Raw genomic sequence first — 22,823 nt, forward strand, 5'->3', positions numbered from 1 at the left:
TTAGATCCTTCCATGCATTTGAAAAGGTCTAAAAATTTTACAAACGATAAAATAATCTTAACACTGATTCACTTACACTACAAGAAGGGAAGAGATCAAACCAAGGACGCATTAAATTAAAGAATAAGACTTTATCTGCGAGTGCAATTCACCATTTGGTCCATCATGCTCAGTCAAATCAACTTTTTTTTTATAAATCTTAACTTATTTGACGATGCTCATAATAGCATCCATTTTATATCGTATTTTAACAATTCAACCGTCTGATATTTTTAGTTATTTTCATAAAATTAGTAAAATTTAAAATCATATGACTGCTATTTAAGTGGTCGTTTTAGTATCTTAATAATTTTAAATTTGCCTAATTTTTTTTGCAAAAATAATGTATATATGAGAAATTAAAATACAAACCATTCGTATCATTCAAATGGAGTGGGCTTGATACAAATTATTGTCTATATATGAAAAATTTCATAGAGAATAAGATGGAGTGGGCTTGATCTAAGCCCAAGCTCAAATTGTAGTCCAACAAACTTGACCCAGCCGAAGACAAAAAAGCCCAAACCCAAAGTTTCGGGTTTTATGCCACCCAATGGGAATTTACGTTGGAAATTATATTCACACATTCCAAATTACTTCTCCTATATTTTTATAATTTTTTAATATTTTCCTATCAAGTGCTAGTGGTGTGTAGAAAATATTAAAAAATTAAAAGGATGTAGAAAAAGTAATTTGAGATGTATGAATATAATCTTTCATTTACCTTTTTCTTACTGCCAATGTAATTCTAGAGACAAGAATTATGACGTCATTCATTCTCCCGTGAAAAAGCAAAAAAATAAATATAAAAATTAAAAATAAATAAAGAAAATTAAAAATTAAAAATATAAAAATATAAAAATATAAAAAACAAACACAAGAAGTTGCAGAAATTCCAGAATACAAGAAGATCAACTTAGACGCCCCGTTCGTAATTTTTTTCCTTTTTTCTTCCAATAAAATTCTGTGTCCCTCTTTTGCTTTGGATTTGGAAGAACGGGGTGTTTAAGTTTTGAAATTCAATAAAAAATCTGCGGACTTTGTAATTTTATTTTAATTCCAGAGACATTTAGATGAGATATTATTAGATCAAATCTTAGAGATTATTAGCGAGCGAAGAAATCAAAGTAAAAAAGAAAATGGAGAATGTAATGAGCAAGCTTCGGAATTTGGATGCTTACCCAAAAATCAACGAAGATTTCTACAGTCGTACACTCTCCGGCGGCGTTATCACTCTCGCTTCCTCCATCGTCATGCTCCTGCTCTTCCTCTCCGAGCTTCGTACGTCTCCTTATTGTTATATATATATATATATATATATATATATGTAGTATATTTGTGCACGTATGTGTATGGTTGTTTGTGTAATTAGATCTCCGCGATTGTTTGTTAATTTGGGGATGAAGATCTGTTCATTTCTAGGGTTTGTCCTGTAAATAGTGTTTCTTTTTTTTCAATGGGTTTAGTAACAGGAAGAACTGAAATGTTTGAATTTCTGAATTCCAAATCCTGCAAGTCAACGTTCTGTCGATCCTTGTTGATCATCATGGGATTTATTGTTGTTTATTTTATTTAATTGTGTGAGTGCAGGGTTATATCTCCATGCGGTAACGGAATCAAAGCTTGTGGTAGATACTTCTAGAGGCGAAACCTTACGAATCAATGTAATGTTGTTGTTTTTCCTCTTTAACGACTACCAAGTAGCTTCGTATCAATAACCCGTATTTGATATCAAGGGCATTGCTTTGTTCCATTTGTACAAGGATTTTATTACAACTTTTCGGCTAAACTAATGGATTTTATTCACAAGTGCAGTTTGATGTAACTTTTGCTGCCCTGCCTTGTTCTATACTAAGTCTCGATGCCATGGACATCAGTGGCGAGCAGCACCTAGATGTAGTATGTATCCCAATTGATCGGTGATGTGCTATAACTTTTTCTCTGAACTCTCTCTCTCCCTCTGCACGGCCACACACAATTGCTCTATGCCCTGCACTTGTTGCCACCTTGTGCTTGTTGTTCAAGTTTGACTTGTGTAAAATTTAATTGTTCTTATGTACTGCAGAAACATGACATTATCAAAAAAAGATTAGACTCCCATGGAAATGTGATAGAATCAAGGCCAGATGTTATTGGTGCACCCAAGGTTAGTAACACAATATTTTTCAAAGTACATTTCTTAGTACCAACTCTTTTCATTAATTTATTATCTGCCTTATATCAGCACAGTTACATATGATACATTACCTGGTTAAAGTATTCTTGGAACTATCTGGTGTATGGAGAAGAAGAAAATCAGCATGATAGCTATCTCCTTTGATTTTGCAATTTCAATTTCGTAAATGAATCACATGAAGGATCTACATATTATCTCGTTGTAATTACTCATCTTCCCTTCCTTCTGCTCATACCTATTTCTCATTGACACAGATTGACAAGCCCTTACAGAGACATGGTGGAAGGCTTGAGCATAATGAGACATACTGTGGTTCCTGTTATGGTGCAGAAGCGGTACGTTTATTTGTCTGGATCCTTAGGCTAGATTTTTGTTGAATACAATGTTGGAAGTTGTTTGTGTGCTGTTAGTATAGTACCTTGGGGAATGCTGAACTAGATAGGTGTCATCAGTGCACCCTGTATTTGAGATCCAAGTGGATTGGATGTGCTTCTGTAAATCTATATATTCCAACCATGAAGTACAAAGATTCTCACCATCATGTGTGTGCTTTATAATGGAAGTTACAGGTGGGAAGGGGGGAAATTGGGTCCGGGATAAGGGTGAGGTTTTTGAGAGTAAAAACAGGAAATTGATTGGAAGTTGGGTAGTGTTGTACTTTAATGAGCAAACGGAAGAGAATTGTAACAAAGTACCAAATATCAACATTGTAGGCGAAAGCAAAGAAACAAATAATCTCAAAATGAGAACACAAGAGATTTAACGTGGTTCGGCGTAAAGCCTACGTCCACAGGCAAAGCATGGCGAGGAATTTCACTAAACAAACAGAGATTACAAAAGAGTGTTTAAACTCTCACAACCCAACTCCCACAAATTACAAACCCTAAACCAAACGAGTGGAGAACCCTAAACAAATAGAGAAGATTCTCCAAATTGCTCTCTAACTCACAAACTCACAAATTGACTCTCACCAGATTGCCACACGAATAAGCCACACAAAATAAACTAGCCCTAATGTCCTATTTATAGAGCATAGGACTTAGGTTTACATAGGAATCCTAATAGGAAGTAAATCCAAATCCTAATCAAATAGGTAATGAACAAAATCTCTCCACCAAGCAAGGAAACTAACCAGGAAGTCAAAATCCAAACCCAAATAGGACACTAAAACGAAATAGGTAACACATGCCTAATTTGGAGATGCAAAAACCAACAGGTAGTGTTCAGTTATCATGTTATCCTTGTTTCTTAATCTATTATCAAAGTGTTTATAACATTAGAAGTTTATTGGCACCTCATTCTCCTATATGTCCGACAATATAGAGTTTATTTAACAATATAGACATACCAAGTCAATGCCTTGATAGACTGTTATAGGATATACAAAATAAATGGCCATTGTGTTATAAGTTTCGATTTCAGTGTGCTCTCTATATAGCTTTCTATGACTTGAGCTTTATCAACAACTTCAACTTGAATACATTCAGCTTCAATGAGGAAATATAATTCCAAATTACGTTGGCCTCCCCCGACTTTTTTAGTTTCTCCTACGTGTTTCAGTTCTCCTGTGATTATAGCTGAAATCTGGTCCATCTCAATTGATTATCATTTTATACAGAGATGTTCTGAGAGGCATTATGAGTTTCTTATTTTTCCAAATTTTATTGTTTGTGTGCTTATTATTTCAGGCTGATGAGGATTGTTGTAATTCATGTGAAGACGTCCGTGAAGCTTACCGAAAGAAAGGTTGGGCAATATCAAATCCAGATTTGATTGACCAGGTGAGTGAGCTTGAGATCTTGAATCCCAAAAAGCTATGGAAGATGATAAATTTCAGTCCAAAATTAATCTTGTTATTAAAGTAAGCCCCTTTTGTTAAACAAAATCCTGGGCAAGTCTCATTTAGAAATAGTGAGGTTTCGTTTTAGATAATCACCTAATTTGAGTCATGTTATCATCTGAAACCATTTATCCGGAACTTTTCTCTGTGTCATTGTCTACTTTTTACATGTCTCTGAGTTCCCTTAATCATTATTTCATCCCTCCTCTTGTTCTCTCACCTGTAGATGCTTATTGCAACGTGATAGTAGTTCTGTTCTTTTTACATTATTAATGTTCCTTATGTTCTGTGTTCCACAACAGTGTAAAAGAGAAGGCTTTCTGCAAAGAATTAAAGATGAAGAAGGTGAAGGGTGCAATATGTATGGTTTTTTGGAAGTCAACAAGGTAGCTGGGAACTTCCATTTTGCACCTGGGAAAAGCTTTCAACAATCAAATGTTCATGTGCATGATCTGCTGGCATTTCAAAAGGATAGTTTCAATGTAAGGCCTGATCCTTGATCCCTATATAAAGACTTGAGTGTGATAAAATCATCAAAGTTCCTAGTAAAAAAAAAAACTTCTTAAAACTTAATCCTACAATGTTAGAAAAGCCTTGTAATCAATATTTATCACATGATACAGATTAGTCACACAATCAACAGATTGTCTTTTGGAGACTATTTCCCTGGTGTTGTAAATCCTCTTGATGGGTATGTTTTCCTCTCTCCATCATAAAGTCTAGTCAACCTTGTTATTTCTAAACTTTGCATTCTTCTAGGTTTTTGCTATCTATGACATCATATGTATTGTGATATGCTTATATATTGGTTTTTTAACCTTCAGTGTGCACTGGACACAAGACAACCCAAGTGGGATGTATCAATACTTTATCAAGGTCAGTTTCCTGCAGAATTGTCACTACGGATTTTCTTAACCGTAGTCTAATGGAAATAAACCATGGCTCTTATATCTTTTGTGTTCCTTTCCATGTCATTTACCTGCAGTTTATATACATCATTTCACCATGTCAATACTCTTATAAAAGATTATTGTGTCCAATACATATTTATATGTTTATGCATAGCAACATTTATGAGCATGTACATGCGTGCACACACACACATGCACAAACATGTGTAAATGAGTTAGCAGGCAAAAGGGGCAAAACCATAAAAGGCAAAGAGGAGAAGAAATCTACTCTTCTAAATGCATGGACTGTTTTTGCTTTAGATTTTTATGTTAGAATTAGTGGATTATAGAGGTGTTGTATTTTTGTGAGTAAAAGAAAATGAGTTCTTTTTCCCCTTTTATCATTGCAGACCGTTATAGCATGCTCCAGCAGGAATGTCTTGCATGCTAGTATTAGCATGCTATTGTGAAGAAAAAAAATTAAAAAGTTGAGTTATTTCAGAAGTCACACATATTTGGTGTTGAAATGGCCCTGATTCACCTTGCTGGCTATCTGCTTCTCTCATTCCTTTGGCCCAAAACCTTGTGTTCTCTACTTTGAGTTGAATTATATATGAACTTAATTGGGTATGGGTTTCAAACCTTAATAAACTTTTGTTGCATATCGTAGATCTTATCTCGAGTCCCCATTCAATCCTGATTACCTTGCTCTCATATTTACCTGTGTATGGTAATATAGATTTTGTTTAAAACTCATTTATTGCATATCTGCAAATACAACAGATCCAAATATGAACAGCAAGTGCTTTAGTGAACTTATTTATAGCCACTGTTACTCTTCCATCTGAAATAGTTGCCTTTTATCATTGGCCACCTTTACGAGATCATTCTATGTTTCTGTCAAGGAAATCAACTATCGTTTTTTTCTTTTTTTTTTCCAGGTTGTACCCACTGTGTATACAGATGTGAGTGGGCACACTATCCAGTCAAATCAGGTGCAGTAAATACAAATTAAGAAAAGGATAAAAGGAGCTCAGTTTCTGAGTTTTGCTTTATAATAGTTGAACATAACATGTTGTCCTAATAATTGGAATTTGCAGTTCTCTGTAACTGAACATTATAGGGGTACAGAAATGGGCAACCTTCAGTTCCTTCCTGGAGTGTTTTTCTTCTATGATCTTTCTCCCATAAAGGTGGGTTTTGTTTTCTTCCAATCCTACAAGCGAGTTGAAAAATTAATTTAACGATATTCATATAGATATTTTTTGTGCTCCTGCTGTTGTTGAACATACATTATTATGGGGTTGACTTGCATGTTGCAGGTAACTTTCACAGAGGAGCATATTTCATTCTTGCACTTCCTGACCAACGTTTGTGCCATAGTAGGAGGTAATTTCTAATTACCAATTTCTCCCTCCATCTTTGATTGATTTTATTGATGAGAGAAATCTCACAGTTTCCATCTTTTTTTTTTTTTCTGGTTACTTTTAATGTTGGTATGCATTTTGAAGTTATGTCATTTCGTTTGTCAATTATTTATGTGCCTCATTAGCATCCTTGCCACTAATCATCAGTCATCTTGAACTAAACCTATTGCAGATGCTTTTAATCCTATGGCTATAGCTATTATTTAATTATGGTTGTGGGTTTCCTTATAATATTACAGAGTATTGCTCGTGTCATTTCTCTCTCGTTTCATTTAGTATTGATGTCATTAATTCAAAGAAAGTTATGGTTTCAGTTACACCGCTATATTGTCAACTAACTCGATTCAGCCTCCTGGAAATATGGACTGCTCTCTCATTTCTCTCTTATTGCTATTCCTGATGATTGTTATTTTACCTTAACTGTTTTGATGCAGAACTAATGATCTTTTTTCAATGTTGTTTTCAGGTGTCTTTACAGTTTCGGGAATATTAGATTCGTTTATATACCATGGTCAGAAGGCAATCAAGAAGAAGATGGAGATCGGCAAATTTAGTTGAGTGGTTCTGTTGGCATACGTTGCTGCTCTATTTGTTGGTCCGCCTGTCAACGGCTTAGTGGGACAGAATCGATCCAGGAAAGAGGGAGCATGTAGTGCACTCTCATCATCATGTGGTTGGGCAGAGACACCATCGTTTAATCAACTGAACTAGGTTTGACATTCCTTAATTTAGACATGCCAAATGCCCGCAATGTTAAAAACAGTTTTGTAATCGCTATATCTTGATGTGAATATCTGTTTGAAAGCTAAAGGGGCTTCTTCATTCCCTCCTTACTGAATTAATCTCTCGTTTTCTTCGTTCCCTCCGTACCGAATTAATCTCTCGTTTTCTTTTCATTTTTCTGGCATGCGACTGTCTTTTTCGGGGTCATGGTTTCTTCTCCTCCTCTTTCGTTCGCTACTAATATTTGGTTGGAACGGCTATTCTTGCGTAATGATTGCTCTTTGTTTGGTTGACAGATGAAATTAATGAATGAGTTTTGGTTTATAAGAATCAAACTCAAAACGTCCGGCTCAATGTGGAATTCTTTGAGTCAATATAAGCCTCTCAATTGAGCCACCAACAATCACTTGGGCAAAATACCTATGGGTTTGAGTAACCATGGTTATCTACTCATTTAAAATTTACAGTTACGGTTATAGGTAACCATTTAGACGAATAAACGATTATGGGTATAACCATTTACACATGAAATTTAAATGGATGGTTATGGGTATTTCTCACGGTTATAAACGAGTACCCATTTAATTGTTTATTTTAATATATGTCAAATTAGAAAGAAAAAAAAACTAAAACCCTAAATTAATAAATATTTAGGTCTGAAAGATCTTACTAATTTTGAGTTCAAGTTTATTTATCATGCACTGCATGCTTCACATATGTTGGTTGGAACTTGGAAGGGATGCAGGGCCTCTTGGTCTATTAATTTCAGAGTGACGATCTCAAGTTTAGTGGTGTCTGATTAGAGTTTTCTTCGTCTTGCTAACTGCGGTTACAAATCAATGTTCCATGATCATGTGCATGGATGGTGCTGTTAATTAATTTTCAAATTTTAATTGCGGTTGACGCTTGTATTGCTCTCCCACAACCCCATTTTCACGGTTTAGGCTGCTTTCATTTCGTTCGCCACTACTACGGAAATCGCTTTTGCTTTCTTTTCTTCTAATTACTAAGATGTTTTGTAAATTAATGTTTGATGTTCAGGTGGATGGCTACTAAAAAAAATCTCATCAATTCGTTGTCAAATATGACAGTGTTTAATGGTCAGAAAACCAATAGAAAACTATGACAAATTTCTTTTTTAATTTTCAAGTTGTTAAAAAAACATGTAAACGGGTAAAAAAATGGTAAATGGGTGAAAAAGGGGTAACTACTATTGGAGCTGCTGGGGACTGCAAGGTTCCAATCAAAGCACAAGAATCGTGAAAACTACTATATATGCCCAAGATTAATACAACAAAGGCTTAATTACAATTTTCAAGATCTTATTAAGTGAGAATATTTTGTTTTGTTTTTTTTCCTTTTTTTCTTTTAGGAAATTTATGTTAGGGATAAAACTCGAATTTAAACACCTTGCAACAAATTAAAGGTGAATTTAGTATCAAATCATGCATCCTCATGGAAACAAGTGAAACTTGATCAGAAAAATGTGTACTTTTTGGCTGTACCTTTGAGAATGAGGGAAATATATGTACATCCTACTATGTTTGCGTACATTATTTCTATACTAAAACCCAAACGCCAGTGTACTGTTCACAGACAGTGGAGTGGCGAAAGTGCCCTTCGTTTGGTTTTCCAGCAAGCTTTTTTCTCTTTGTTGCACAGTTAAATGACGGCATTGCCCTTCTAGGCCACGCGTGACTCCAATTCATTTGCCCAGCCCACGTGTTGATCATCGTAGGCTGTTGCGTTTCCCCTATATTCTTCCCACTTTTACTTTTGCTTCCCATATTAGTCTCTGCTTTTCTATCACTTTTAGACCTCACTTTCTTTCCCTTTCAAACCTTGCTTCCGTTGGTCGCGAATTTGTCGCTCTCAAATCCCGCTTTTTGTCGTTCTCGGCTCTTGGTTTGCTCAGAAAGCACCGAATCAGTTTAAGGTTGTTCAACTTTTCAGTTTTCTTTGGTTCAAAACTGCGGGTTTGATTTTGTTACATATAAAAATATCAAAAGTTAAATCTTTGTTTTTGTGAATTTTTTAACCCAGATCGTGTTATGGGTTTTGTTCATTGGCCTTTTTGAGATTTATGATTTGGTTTTTTTGGTTGATACGTTTGTTTTGCAGGTTTCGTTTATACAGAGACAAGGACAACTTGGCCACTGCACAATTTGTCGGCACTTGAGGGTAAGATTTAGCTGGTGAGGTGGTGGATTGCAAAGCTGTAATGAGATCTTAGCTTTATTTTTAATCAACGAATTTGGAAGCATCTTTATATGTTTAGTTTGCTATCTTCTGTTTCGGTTGGATTTTAGGCACTGGAAATTATGAGTTGTTTTGGGTATGGTTTCCTGCCTCTGCTGCTTCCTGATTCTGTCTCTGTTTGTTATTTGGTTTGCTAGAATTTGTGGTTTTGTCCGTAAATTTTGAAAAAAAATTGGGCTAAGCAGAGGAACCAATTCAGGTCTCAGTCATGCTCCCTTCAATCGTAGTTTTATACAATACAAAAGCATTATAATTTAGAAAAATGTTAGTCGTTGTTTGTTAGCAAACTCTATGAGTTGGACTGCTCCCTAAACAGATAGTGAACCATCTTAATTTTTCATTAAAATCACAAGCTTCGGTATCTGAGTCTGCCATATTAGTATCATTCATTAGTTTTTAATCCCATTAATTGTATTTTGAACAAGTTTATTTTTCATACAACAATAGTTATAAACATGTGAATTCTTTTACATCTTAAAAAATAAGAAACTGATCAGGTTTCTGATTTTCCAAGCCTGGTTTATTCTGCATCAGGTACACTTCTGGGCATCATTACGGGTGTCAATTTCTTTACAACTCATGGATAAGTAGTTTCGCGATATCAGTTGATGGACTCGGTAAATGAATTCAATTATAGTTTTCTTAGCTGAGTTGATATCTTATCCACTGCACTGTCCACCTTCTTTTCTTTTGAGAAGATTTGTTTTCTATTGAATTAATAATAAAAATAACTGGAGAAGGAAATTGAGAAAGAAAAAAAAAAAAAGCTTTTCTTGGATATGTTTGTGGAGATTTTCTTTAGTATTTACTCCTTTTGGTATGTTGTGATTACACGCAAATACAGATTATATGTCAATATTGTGGGGTTATAACACATCGGTTTTGGAAAGCATCATTTTGCGTTGTGAATTCTGAATTCTGTGTTTAATTTGCCTTTTATGTTTTGAATTTGAATTTGTAGTCTGATTATGATGTCAATGCAGATTGTCTACTATCAATCAGACACTAGACTATGCCTTCAATCAATTGAGAAAAGTCAGTTCATTTGCAGACTGCCTGGTTATGAGTTTACTTTTAACTATCTGGTAATTTGCAACCAAGTTTTCTTTTTCAACTTATGCTTGGTTTATTATTCTTCTGCAGCTTATTTTTTCACAGATCCAGTCTTCAGTAGATGGCTGAGGAATTTCCACATGCAGCACTGTATCAAATTATCATTGATCATAGGGTATGGCATTGTTAGATCATCTTCTGTTCACTTTGATCAAATTTTTATCGACTTTTTTTTTGTTTTTTATTTTTATAATTATGATTTATTTCTTATTTTGCCTCAAGTTTGGTTGACTTGAGCTTTGTTTATTATCTCTGCAGTACGAAGAAGGCCTTATTAGTGTAATGAGAGAGTCCAATATCAACTGGACGGTAAGTGATCCATTCTTTTTGTTTTTTGTTTTTAATGCAATGTCCATACTTAGTGTAATTTTTACCATATGTTTGACCTTTGTTTTTAAATTAAAATCCACCAATTTGGTTGTGGTTTGTTCCATGATAATTGTATAAAGATGATCATGACATTACATAGTTTGGGAATTAGACTAAGCAATTTGATCAATCTGAGTAAATATATTTTAGCTTTTCTTATGTTTTGACTGTTAAGATAGAAAATTAATGGATCATTTACATAGAACTCACAAATTATGAGTGTGTTATTGCATATGCCCATGTTGCTCCTAAATACTAATCAATCAGTATAATTTGTTTTTGGAAAACTAAGTTTAATCCTGGATGGGAGGTAGGTAGGGATTAATTTTGAGAATCGTTACCCTATGAGGATATTCACAGTTAATGGTGAAAGTTATTTTATTTTTTAAATTATCTCATGAATAAATCTGTTGAGGGAGATGATAGTTTTCTTAAAAATAGCATCAGAAGGGAAAATGGATATTGAATTTTTTGGGTTGTTATATTTATTTGTCAAAGTAATGATTTTGGTTTCATGGTGAAGGTTTTATGAGTATGACCATGATGGATCAAAAGCTAGGGATCTTGAATTGGCAATTGGAATTAAAGTCTTAATACATGGTAATTTTTATTTTTTATTTTTTTTATATTTTTGCTGCAAAGTTTTTGATTTTCTCCTTTTTTTTATACACAAAATTCCATTTGAAAAGAGTAGGTTGGTTAAATACAAGTTTTCCATACGAATTAGAGGACTTATGTAGTGCTGATGTGGGTATTTTGATCTTCCGTTATAGGAGTGAAGAAACCGGCTGGATTAATCATCATCTTATTTTGATCAAATTTTGCAGTATAGATGATATAAGAATCACAATTGCATATGGGAACTGAATCATCATGACATTGGAATTCAAGTTTCTGTTTCTATCAATGCAGGCTATTGCTAATCACCAAATTATTATGTTTGTTGAAATTTTTGGAATAATATTTTTCTAAAGCCTGATTACTTAAACCTCGCTGCAAAACAGTTGCACATGAAATCATTCACTTTACATGTACAATTACACTCAACTCAGCCAATTACTTTAACAATCTTGCTGATTTTGACCATGCTATTTTACGGATCTGCCAATTGACTTTCTTCTTTACACTTCATCGTGTTTATCTCATACCGATTGTCTAACACTTGAATCTTTTGTTTGCAGAAAATTTTTGGGCATTTTGCACAAGTAATTGGAGCTGCTGCAAAATTTTAACACTATCATGGATGTATAGAAATTTAACGGAGAGTGAGTAAATTGGCTAATTAAAATAATTTAAGTGACAGTGATCATAAAGTTCAGTAGCAAATTGACAGAATAGTCTTTTGAATTGATTAACCATCTACTTAGAGATGCATTAACAAACATCTACACGCACATGCATTTAGGTTGAAGCAAACTATGTTATCACATGATTGAAATCATCTATTTACATCGATAAACTTTTAATTAGCACATGATTGATATGGGTATATAGACCCAACATCTTTAGCTATATGTTATAGTTTGACATAAAAATTGAATGTATCCGTTTTAAATCTTTCAACCATGTTATTCAGCTGATACCATAAACTGCCATATTTTTTAAACTCTGTGGAAAGGAATTTACATGCAACATGATCAAAATGACTCTATAAACAGCTTATAAAATATCTTTTCAAATACATAAGCAAAAAGAGGGTTGGTTCTCACCACGTCTTTACCATTGTCCCATTTTTTAGCTATCATAAAGTCTATGAATTGCTAATGGGTTTACCTTTTTCATGGAATTTTCAGAATTTTGGGTCGTTGGAGGAAGAATTTGGCTGCTTGACATTTTGAGGTATATACTTTTGTTTTGATTTCTTCAGTTAGATAGTTAATTTACACCAATGCTTTTGTTTCTATTTGGGTTTTTGAAAGTTTAGGGATGTTGCTGAATCATGATAATATTTATCCAAATAGAGGTTAAGTCAATTTGATAATATCATGAGAATTGATGGTTATGAAACGTTAATATAATAAATTGATGCTTTGGTTGGTCTAGAATGGTGGTTCACCCAAGACACTCATGATAATACGTGGAAATCCTATTGCATAAAGATAGAAAATCATATGAACATTCAGATAGTTGCTTTACAGGCAATATGATTGCCCTTCATTTTCAAGTTTTTTGAAGTTAAAAAAAAAAAAAAAAACTACATTGACCAAGAAGAAGAATTTATATGACTATAATTGTTTGAAACCGATAAGTACGTAATTTATATTCTTATTTGAGCAATGGAGTTCTCAACTGAGTGATTCTTGACAGGGTCTTAGAAATATGATCAGTTTGTCAAGAGTTTCATAGAGAGCTCTTTTGTTTCTCTTTGCAACCACTGCAAGAGTGCAATTAAAATTTAATCAAAATACCTTCACATTCATAATCCCAAAAGTGACTTCATAAGATGAAATTAATTGACCTAATTATGTGCGAACCTCCAATTAAATGAATGAAATATTCAAGGTGGATCGAAACCAAAACCAAAATGAAACAAACAACAGCAACTGCCGAAGTTTTTAAAGGTGTAATTTGGATTTATAAATAGATTTTCTGTTCAAATTTTGTTATTGTGATTTTGGAGAAACTCTTTCTTGAATCTACTTATGTTGTGGGATTTCAAAGTTGAAAACCATTTGCTTTCAATCTTTTGGAACAAATTAGCTTTGGTAGGTAACAGAACAGATAAATTTCTGGAGGATATAAAAATGTTTGCTTTGCTGAGATTGTTCTGTTTAAATTAATCAATTTTATAGTGCACTTTGAAACCTAAGTCATCGATCTGTTAGTTTCAATTTGAACACTTTTGGAAACTTAGAGATACATTTATTAGTTCAATTAGTTAATTCCTACTAAGATTCTTGCAAAACGCTTTTGTTATGCTGTAGTTAAAACACTTTTTAGGGTTGTAAATAGATTTTCACATGATGTAAATAAGATTGTTTTAATGATTTGGAGAATATGGAGAAAAATCATTCCAAACTTAAAATTCAATGGTAGTTTATTGGTGTAAATTATGTTACTCATTAATTTTTCTGTCATTTTTTGGAGTGCCTAAATTTTGACTGTTGTTTAGCTTGGATAAAGCTCAAGGCTTATAACTAAGTTTGCTATTTATTTTGTTTGATGCATTTCCAGTCTTTGTAGCTGACACAACTACATCACCTCCAAAGTTGCAGACAAGGATTGCAAGGTTTTTTCTATCCTTTGGTATTCATTGATTGAGTTTGTTTGCAGTTGAAAATGCTGTCTTAGTTAAGACTTAAGGAGAACATCATATTTACAAAATATACTCGAATGTGTTGTTCGTTGTTTCTGATGTTAATTGTTTTTTTTTTTATCAAATTTAAAAACTCTGGTTTGTATTTTTAGTATTATTTTAGCATTTTGGCCTAATGGGTTTGGTTGCATCTAATTGCAAACCCTTCATTTTCTCATGATTTAGTAATTCACCAAGTAATTATGTTTATACATACTCTATTTTTTTTTTTTTTTTTTTTTTGCCAACATGTGTTCATATAGCTGAAAATAAAAAATCAGCTGATTATATTAGATTAAACTTTGGTATCGTTCAAACATAATTATTCCTGCAATTTGTAATCCCGCAGCAACGCGCGGGCATTATTATCTAGTCGTCTCTATTTTCCAATTTCTCTCTCTCTCTCCCTCTCTCTTTGTCAAATCTTTCTCTCTCTTCAGTTTGTTCATTTGTTTTTCATTTTATCGGGGAATATTGTTTTTTCTTATGAGACCTAAAAAGTCAACCTAGCTAGGTTTGGAATTGCAACAACACATCGTTAAGAAAATTCTTAAGAAGCAACATAGAAAATTTTCAAGATTAATCGGAATTTCAACCTAATGCGAATTCCTAATTAAAGTAAGGTAGTCACTTTTCCCTAACAAACTACAAAAAAAAAAAAATGTGTTATATGGCCTAACAAGAAAAGTGGACATATAACTCAAGACGGAAAAAATTACATAATTGATATGCTCATGGTTTGACATAAAGGTTTCACATGCTTACAAAGAAGCTAATTTTGCTACCGACTCTCTACTTAAACATGGTCAGTTTCCACTACTTGTTGGTTTCAAACCTACCTTCATTAATCATGACGTTTTTTTGCTAACTTTAAGATTGCGATTTTTTTATTTTATATAATTTAACTTTAACGTCGAATTATGCAAAAGACTTATAATCATTACTACAATAAACACTTTGCGTGACGAGAGAGTATTTATCTCGCAAAGCATTTCTTCATCACACAACACCTATGGTGACGCAAAAATTGTCGCACAGATTTGTCGATCAAAGGTTGTGAATAAAGATCATGCACGACAAAAAGACCAGATTTGTCATGCGGAAAAAATGTTGTGTGATGTTTTACTACTCGTCGCAAAAAATATCTACGGACGAAGGCTTTCGTTGCACGATATAAGAGGATACAAGTGGGCCTTGTGACGAGAAATTTCTAGGGACGTCTCTTTCTCGTCTCTAAACTATTTGCACGACCGATGAAGCAAAATTTCGAATTAATTTAATAACATACATATTGTCGCCTTAATGTTTGCGCGATGAAACAATTATGACGCACGTAATTTTGCACGGCGACTTAGCTTCGTCGCACAAGTGTAATTTTTAATTAAAAATAAAAAAATAACAAATAATAAATAGAATTTAATTAAAAATATATATTTAATACAATTGGCAAAAAAAAAAAATAATAGAAAAATAATTTATTTATAATATAAATAAAAATGTATGTACAACTACAAAGTTTAAAAAGAAAGCGGGAAAAAAAACTATGAAAAAAATGTGGTGTAATCTATAGGCAAGTCGTTCATAGGTGCTTGGTAATCTTGCAGCTAGAAGGGGTTGGGGTTGGGGTTGGGGATGGGCTCGGGGTTGGGGACGGGCTCAAAGGTCGACCGGTTTGATTGCTTGGTATGCTTGGGTTGGAGGGGCTCTAACGTCTATGGTGCAGAAAAATCGGGGAGACAGATTTGGAAGAATTGAGGACATGTACAATCAATGACATCTGAGTCTTGCACAATGCGAGCTCCCTCCTCAGGCCAACGACCTCTTGCGTCAAAGTCATAACCTCGCCCTTCGACAGCGACGATGAAGAGGCTCCACTCTTCCGCCTCCTGGTATTCCCCATTCCTCGGCAATGTCCCTCATCTCTGACTGAAAGTCTAGTCCAAGGTCTCTGTAAGGATGTGAAACCCTGCATCCTAAGGGGAATCCATATATTCGATCGGTGTGTCTGGGGGAAGCTGGGAGGCGGACTCCTGAATGACCGACTGGCACTTCTCCACCATAGTCACTTGTGAAATAACATATGGAATATTAATAGAAAACAATTTGAATTAATTAGTATAATACTTTAATGCATAAGCCATTAATTACATAAAGGGACTCGGTCAACTCATCTCAGGCCAAACATAAACGTCAGTAAAGACGTCGATCTCCGGGAATTTTTGACCCTCTAGAATAGAAAAAGATAAGGAAAATGTTAGTATGGAAACAAACAAAACAAAAAATATTAGTGACATTTTAAATTTGGAAGTGAAAGCTTTATTATATACCTTCCACTGCGCCTCCATTCTATAAGAGAAAGGCCTTGAACCCGAATGGTGGAGAAGAGTATTCTTCTCCCGATTGATCTTGTCTGCCTTCGCCTTCTTTTGTTATACAAAAATTAAACGTATTAGTTGTAATATTTAAAGATAATATAAAAAAAAAAAGTAATAAACATTAGTAAAAATTTTAAAAAGTAAAATGAAAGAAGTCCTATATTTAAAAATGGACCACATAGGCTGGCTCCTAAAAATGATAGCAGAGCCAAACCCAACTATCTTCTCGGTCCTCGAACTCCTCCGGGCATCCCTCCTCGAGAGCGACCTGTGGATCATCAAACATCTTGAAATACTGGTGCAAGTCACTCTTCCACTACTTGTACCATTCGAAGAAAAGTCGATTGAGGTATGCCAACATGTGCTCATTGATGATATCAAAATTGTAGTTTGTCTGCAATGTAACAAATATTACAAAAGTATTAGTAATTAAATACATTAATAAATATAAATATATAAATTTTATATGAAAACCATTAAAAAGGCAAGGATACTTACCGACAAATAATTACGCACCGTGTTCTTCACCTCGTCCGGCATCGCCTTCCAAGACTTCCACTGTATAGGGCAAAAGGTCCAAATTACATGCTCAATATCATGGGCCAATGCACTATGCTACTTTGCCATTGGTTCAGCCCGATGTCGTTCATCGTATCTAATTGTGATACGATTGTTGGTCACCCGGGTGACCTTCACCGGCTTCAATTGGCAACAAGGTTCCCTGGTGTTTTTCTTGGTTGCAATCAAATGAAAAATTAACGTTAAACCAAAACTAATAACAAATGCTACCAAAATTTCTGCAGAACCTCTCTAAAATTAAAACATTTCCCAAACCCTGAAAATAAAATAAACAATATATGTATCCAACAGAATGATCACAACAGTTTAATAATGGGTTGGGAACAATGACAAAATAAACAATATGCTATATATATAAAATAACTTTTTAATCCTTAAATGACATAACTTAACAAAACTAAGTTAACATAGGAACGAGGGAGTTTATTAGGATATTATACCTGGCTGTGAACCTGAGGCATCAGTTGTGGATCTCGATGACGACATCTGCCCCAGAGTGCGGGGGCGTTGGTGAGCACGCTGGGTGTTAACAGGTAATGCCACCGAAGAAGTCGAAGATGCCGGTGCATGTCGGACTCGAGGACCAACTGGGTCAACTGGACTCACCAGCCTGTGGTCCATCTCTGCCGGAGCGGTGACAGCAGTAGTAGGAGGTGTCGTTGTCAGACGAGGTGTAGTCGTCATCACCTTCCGACTTCTAATGAGCTGTGACATCTACAAAATTGAAAATAAATTTGTTAGATTACAAAGATAAAAATTATTGTACACATGCATAATAATTTCTACTTAAATTTAAAATGAATAAACCATTACAACCCTAAATCTAACTCACTGTCCTAATTCTAAAACCAAATTTAAGAACCCTAATTCAAAATCAACTAACCCCTAACTTAAGAACCCTAAATATTACCTTGCAAATTAAGCACCCTAAATCTAACCCCACTGCCCTAATTTTAACCCTTTACTTAAAATTAAAAAAAACCCCAAATTTAAGAACCCTTATTCTAACCCCTAATTTAAGAACCCTAATTCTAATCCCAAATTTAAGAACCCTAATTGTAACCCCTAATTTAAAATCAACTAACCCCTTACTTAATAACCTTAAATCTAACCCCGTAAATTAAGCACCTTAAATCTAACCCCATTGCCCTAGTTATAACCTCAAATTAAAAAACTGCCAAATTTAAGAACCCTTATTCTAACCCCTAATTTAGGAACCCTAATTCTAACCCACTGCCCAATTCTAACCCCAAATTTAAGAACCCTAATTGTAACCCCTAATTTAAAATCAACTAACCCCTAACTTAAGAACCCTTATTCTAACCCCTAATTTAGGAACCCTAATTCTAACCCACTGCCTAGTTCTAACCCCAAATTTAAGAACCCTAATTGTAACCCCTAATTTAAAATCAACTAACCCCTAACTTAAGAACCCTAAATCTAACCTCGTAAATCTAATTCGCGACCATGAATGAAAAAGCCTCCATTCCTTGTTACGAACAACTTAGGGTTTAAGTATAAGCTCATAAAGAAAATAAAATAAAAAAGGTCCAATTCAAATTCCAATTTTTCAATTCAGATACCAGTTTTTCAAAGAAAAATTTCATTCTTACATAGGGGTGTGATGACACACCCCAACCGAAGTCGAGCTACGCTGACCGTCACCCGAAGGTGACGTAACCAAAAGTGTGAATGATGTAAAAATGTGAATAAATCATAACCAAACTAGAACTTATTTAAACTACTAGAGTGAGTGCACAGTAGTGGGTAGAACCCAAAGAATACAAATGTTCATAGCATAGATAACACAAGTAGTGCAGACGAAACTAATTAAGTACTTAATACACAACGGTATAAGTTCCTACACTTAACAAGGATATGTCAGAATCGCCAGCTAATCCTCGTATATCACAGAGTAATTCAGCTATCTAGGACCTGGAGGAGTGAAAAACATAAGGGTGAGTGGGCACAAAAATAAAGATTTATAAAATCCATTTATTTTCTGAAGATACAAACCCCTCGCTGTAAAACATCTATAGTTTCCAGAAAATTGTACTACGTATAAGTGTGAAACCAAGGGAATGAATTGGGAAATGGGATTATTGGGAAAGAGTTGGAAGTGTTTAAAGAAACACCAAAGAGAGTATTGTTGTTCATGTAATCAACAATATTCCCTTGGTTTCTTTGAACATCAGTGGGATCAGGGTTGGGGAAGCAGGGCACTTAATGGGACTCGGAAGCAGGTTTGGCCTTGGCGGCGCTATAGGGCGAAGAATCCATCAATGGCGGTAAGCCAGAAGGACCGATTTCATTTCCGAGAGAACCCAAACTCACAAATCCAGAAATATGGGTTTTCTTGCCACCAGAATTCTTTTCAAAAACCCTGCAGATCACCCATTCATTCTGCAAAGTGCAACACAAAAAAAGGCACAAATACCAGCCTATCAATCTTTGCATATGCATAAATGAGCTCACTGTCCACCTTAATTAGGCTCTCTCACCTTTTGCCTAACCATCAGAAGATACCTCACCAAGTCATGGTACACATCTGCATCCTCAGAAGCGCGAATAACATCCAAGAATTACCTCACCAAGTCAAGGTACACATCTGCATCCTCAGAAGCGCGAATAACATCCAAGAATTGGGTGGCATCATCTGCACGGATAAATGACTCAATAGCATCGCTCACCAGACCCTCCCGGAGCTGAGCCTTTGCAACCTGGCTCCAAACAGCATCTTCTTCCACACGGAACGCAAACTCAACAGCCCTATCAATGCTTCGGATGTTATCCAGCAAGACATTTTAACAGCTTGGACATTCAAGTTAAACTTCTTGAAGATTGCAAACGCTTCCTCAAACAGTTGGGCTTCCACAGCTACTTCCCCAACTGCAGGTCCATCAAAATTATCAAGCCTATTAATATAATCCATAACTCTCGATGGATCTGCCTTGATGGCGGTCAAGATTAGCAGGTTTTGCAGATTAAAGTTCCCACTGAAGGCAGAGTTTTGAAGCACAATCTTTTCAAATTAATACAAGTAGTTATTTATTCAAATTATTAATCTGCACTAACTTGGTCATTATCCCATTGTTTAGGTTAGAAAAAATCAATTTCAAGAAGCTGCCTAGTGTAGCAAAGGTGATCGGGACTGCAATCACAGTCACAGGAGCGATGGTGATGACGTGGTACAAAGGGCCCATCATTGAACTTATAAGTGGACAATCGCAAAGCCACCACACCAGCACCGCATCCGGTGAACAACATTGGGTCACCGGCACCATGATGCTCCTAGCCCGTTCTTGTGGTTGGTCCGGTTTCTTCATTGTACAAGTGAGTATACAGCAAGTCCAAATCCTTTGCTGATATTATACTTCAGTCATTTCATGGATAAACCCTAAACCGTAAAATATAAGCAGATATATATATTTATAGTACCCCATTATTGAGTTGGTCTAGCTGCAAGACTGAAATGTTTATCAAATGTGAGCTAATTTGAACATTATTATTGTATGTTTGGTGCAGTCGTTCACACTAAAGCTATACCCAGCCGAGCTCTCTCTCACTGCTTTGATATGCTTAATGGGTGCACTGGAAGGTGCCGTTTCCATGTTCGTAGTGGAACACAGCATGAGTGTTTGGGTTATCGGATGGGACTCCAGGCTTCTAGCAGCTGCTTACTCTGTGAGGACCATATATCATCATATAATATAACTATTACAAGCTAATTACCAACTTTAATTCCTTGTTGGGATTGTTGCAAAGTTGTATGACAAAATGAATCTTATTGTGAATAGGGGATAGTTTGCTCCGGGATTGCATATTATGTGCAAGGTGTTGTGATGAAGGAACAAGGTCCAGTTTTCGTGACAGCTTTCAGCCCACTGGCCATGATCATCACCGCCGCTCTGGCCGCCATCATTTTAGCTGAGCAAGTGCGCCTCGGAAGGTATGATCATGTATGCTAGCTACAAATTAAATTAACGATATATTTTAACCAATAATTGTCGTTACGTACTCAGGATCTCTTCCAACAAAAAGAACCCCAAACCCTAATGGTGCATGTTCTTTTCTTTTGTTATATTGCAGCATACTTGGAACTATTCTCATAGTCATCGGCCTCTATGCTGTTGTTTGGGGTAAAAGCAAAGATCCTACGGCCTCTGCCTTATTGATCAAAGACGGGAAAGCTGTTGCTCATGAATTGCCAATCACGGACGACAGTAATAGGTCATCAATCACTGTGGGTAACAACACTAAGGATAGTACTCGTAAAAGGGTACGTGGTTATAAGCATGGTTAACCGTTTATAAACAGTTATGGGTATGTGTATAACCGTTTATGCAATTACCCAATGGGTAAACGATTATGCGGGTAAAAGATTAAACGGTTATGGGTAGATAATCGCGATTACCCGTCCACCATAACCATTGCCCATCCCTAATTGTGGGTCTTGGCCCCGTATGTTTCGGGGAGTCATGACCAGGTCTTTAATTCAGTTCCCTCTATTGAAATAGATATTGAGCTAAAATGTTATGAAGGAGAGTACATAAATCATAGAAAATTAAGAACTTTTGTTTTTCTCATATAAGCAATACGCGGGGGATACAAAATCAAACACAAAATCTGAAATGCATCACAATCCCTTTAGGTTTAGTCACAAGATTTCAAATTCCGTTTACAAGATTTTTTAGAATGTTTTGTCTAATAGATCTAACTGTTAAAATTTTCAAAATATAAAATACTCGGAAAAAAAAAATAGAATTTTCGCCCTTTTACAGTCAAATTCCAAAACAAAAGACAAGGACAGAAACCGTGTGGACGCCACGACTGAAAAGGTACCAATAATCTCCATGCATCGGAGTTCTTTGCAATTTAGAATGATTTGTTGAGATTCTTCCACACGGCTTATCCGCAGAGGCAATAGATAGCCTCGCTTACCCAATCTCCTTTAATCACCTTTTCACCTTTCACAGCAAAATGCCAATCCCATTCCCATTCGGATTTTGGGTTACCTAAATCTTGGTTTTCCCATGGTCCAAAACGGCCAAGGATCCTTTCCGGATACTCTTTGTAAGGATATGAGAATCGATTAATTGTATATATTCATCGTACATTGTATGATTAGTTTTCGTTAAGTACTATATATATTTAATTTTAAATTAAATATATAAAATAATTTCTAACTGTACGATATACGATATACGGACATGATTGATTGATCCTTCAAATTCCCACAAAGAGGATCTTATTCCGTCCAAAACAACCTTTGCACTATTTCCACTGCCCCATTCACACCCCTTTTCCACCTTCTTCTATTCATTTCTGCTTTTGCTTTGGAATCATTTGTAAAGGACACAATTATTATATTGGCCAATTACTTTTACACACATTATGAGTGTTATTATTTCGATTTAAAGAAAATTTGAGGTTTGGTTCATCAATTAAAGATGGTTAAATCGGATAAATAATTTCTGTAATTATAAGATATTCGGAAGATAGTTCATGTGCTAAAAAATTCGGATTTAAACTTATGTGGTGTACTCCGTTAGCAAATTTAGTCCAAAAGTGATTTTTCCGTTAACCATCTGTTAATACATGGGTAAACTTGTACTTTGACATGTGCACCTTCTTCTTCATGCATCTCCAGTAGGCAACCCCCAAACTCACTTCACGCAAGAGAAAAAGGAGAGACCATTTTCAGTTTTCCACAGAGCTACCACTACAACCATGGCGGC

At 35.1% G+C, this 22,823-nt stretch overlaps 2 protein-coding genes and 1 long non-coding RNA gene across 16 annotated transcripts; all 3 read left to right on the forward strand.

Moving 5' to 3' along the window:
* Positions 1-906: 906 nt before the first annotated feature.
* On the forward strand, positions 907-7,214 carry LOC137747546 (uncharacterized). The gene is made up of 13 exons (XM_068487679.2): positions 907-1,320; positions 1,630-1,703; positions 1,855-1,938; positions 2,105-2,185; positions 2,470-2,550; positions 3,904-3,996; positions 4,358-4,537; positions 4,679-4,746; positions 4,880-4,931; positions 5,887-5,940; positions 6,046-6,138; positions 6,268-6,334; positions 6,839-7,214. The coding sequence occupies exons 1-13, from the start codon at positions 1,179-1,181 to the stop codon at positions 6,928-6,930; spliced, it is 1,161 nt and encodes a 386-aa protein (XP_068343780.2). The 5' UTR covers positions 907-1,178; the 3' UTR covers positions 6,931-7,214.
* A 1,441-nt stretch (positions 7,215-8,655) lies between these two features.
* On the forward strand, positions 8,656-14,341 carry LOC148690466 (uncharacterized). Of its 14 annotated transcripts, XR_015956267.1 has the most exons (10): positions 8,693-9,031; positions 9,217-9,276; positions 9,889-9,971; positions 10,338-10,389; positions 10,498-10,582; positions 10,726-10,776; positions 11,360-11,436; positions 12,018-12,101; positions 12,630-12,675; positions 14,011-14,341. It is a non-coding gene; the product is annotated as an uncharacterized LOC148690466 (long non-coding RNA). The 14 variants fall into 14 exon arrangements; XR_015956277.1 differs by lacking the exon at positions 12,018-12,101 and having other exon boundaries at positions 8,672-9,031; positions 10,338-10,439; positions 10,513-10,592; XR_015956274.1 differs by lacking the exon at positions 12,018-12,101 and having other exon boundaries at positions 8,679-9,031; positions 10,338-10,439; positions 10,519-10,592.
* A 5,852-nt stretch (positions 14,342-20,193) lies between these two features.
* Positions 20,194-21,388, forward strand: LOC148690467 (WAT1-related protein At1g21890-like). The gene is made up of 4 exons (XM_088684921.1): positions 20,194-20,418; positions 20,611-20,769; positions 20,883-21,034; positions 21,175-21,388. The coding sequence occupies exons 1-4, from the start codon at positions 20,260-20,262 to the stop codon at positions 21,386-21,388; spliced, it is 684 nt and encodes a 227-aa protein (XP_088541047.1). The 5' UTR covers positions 20,194-20,259.
* Positions 21,389-22,823: the final 1,435 nt, after the last annotated feature.

Source organism: Pyrus communis, chromosome 15, assembly GCF_041283825.1.
Source record: "Pyrus communis isolate YQ-2024b chromosome 15, ASM4128382v1, whole genome shotgun sequence".
NCBI lineage: Eukaryota > Viridiplantae > Streptophyta > Magnoliopsida > Rosales > Rosaceae > Pyrus > Pyrus communis.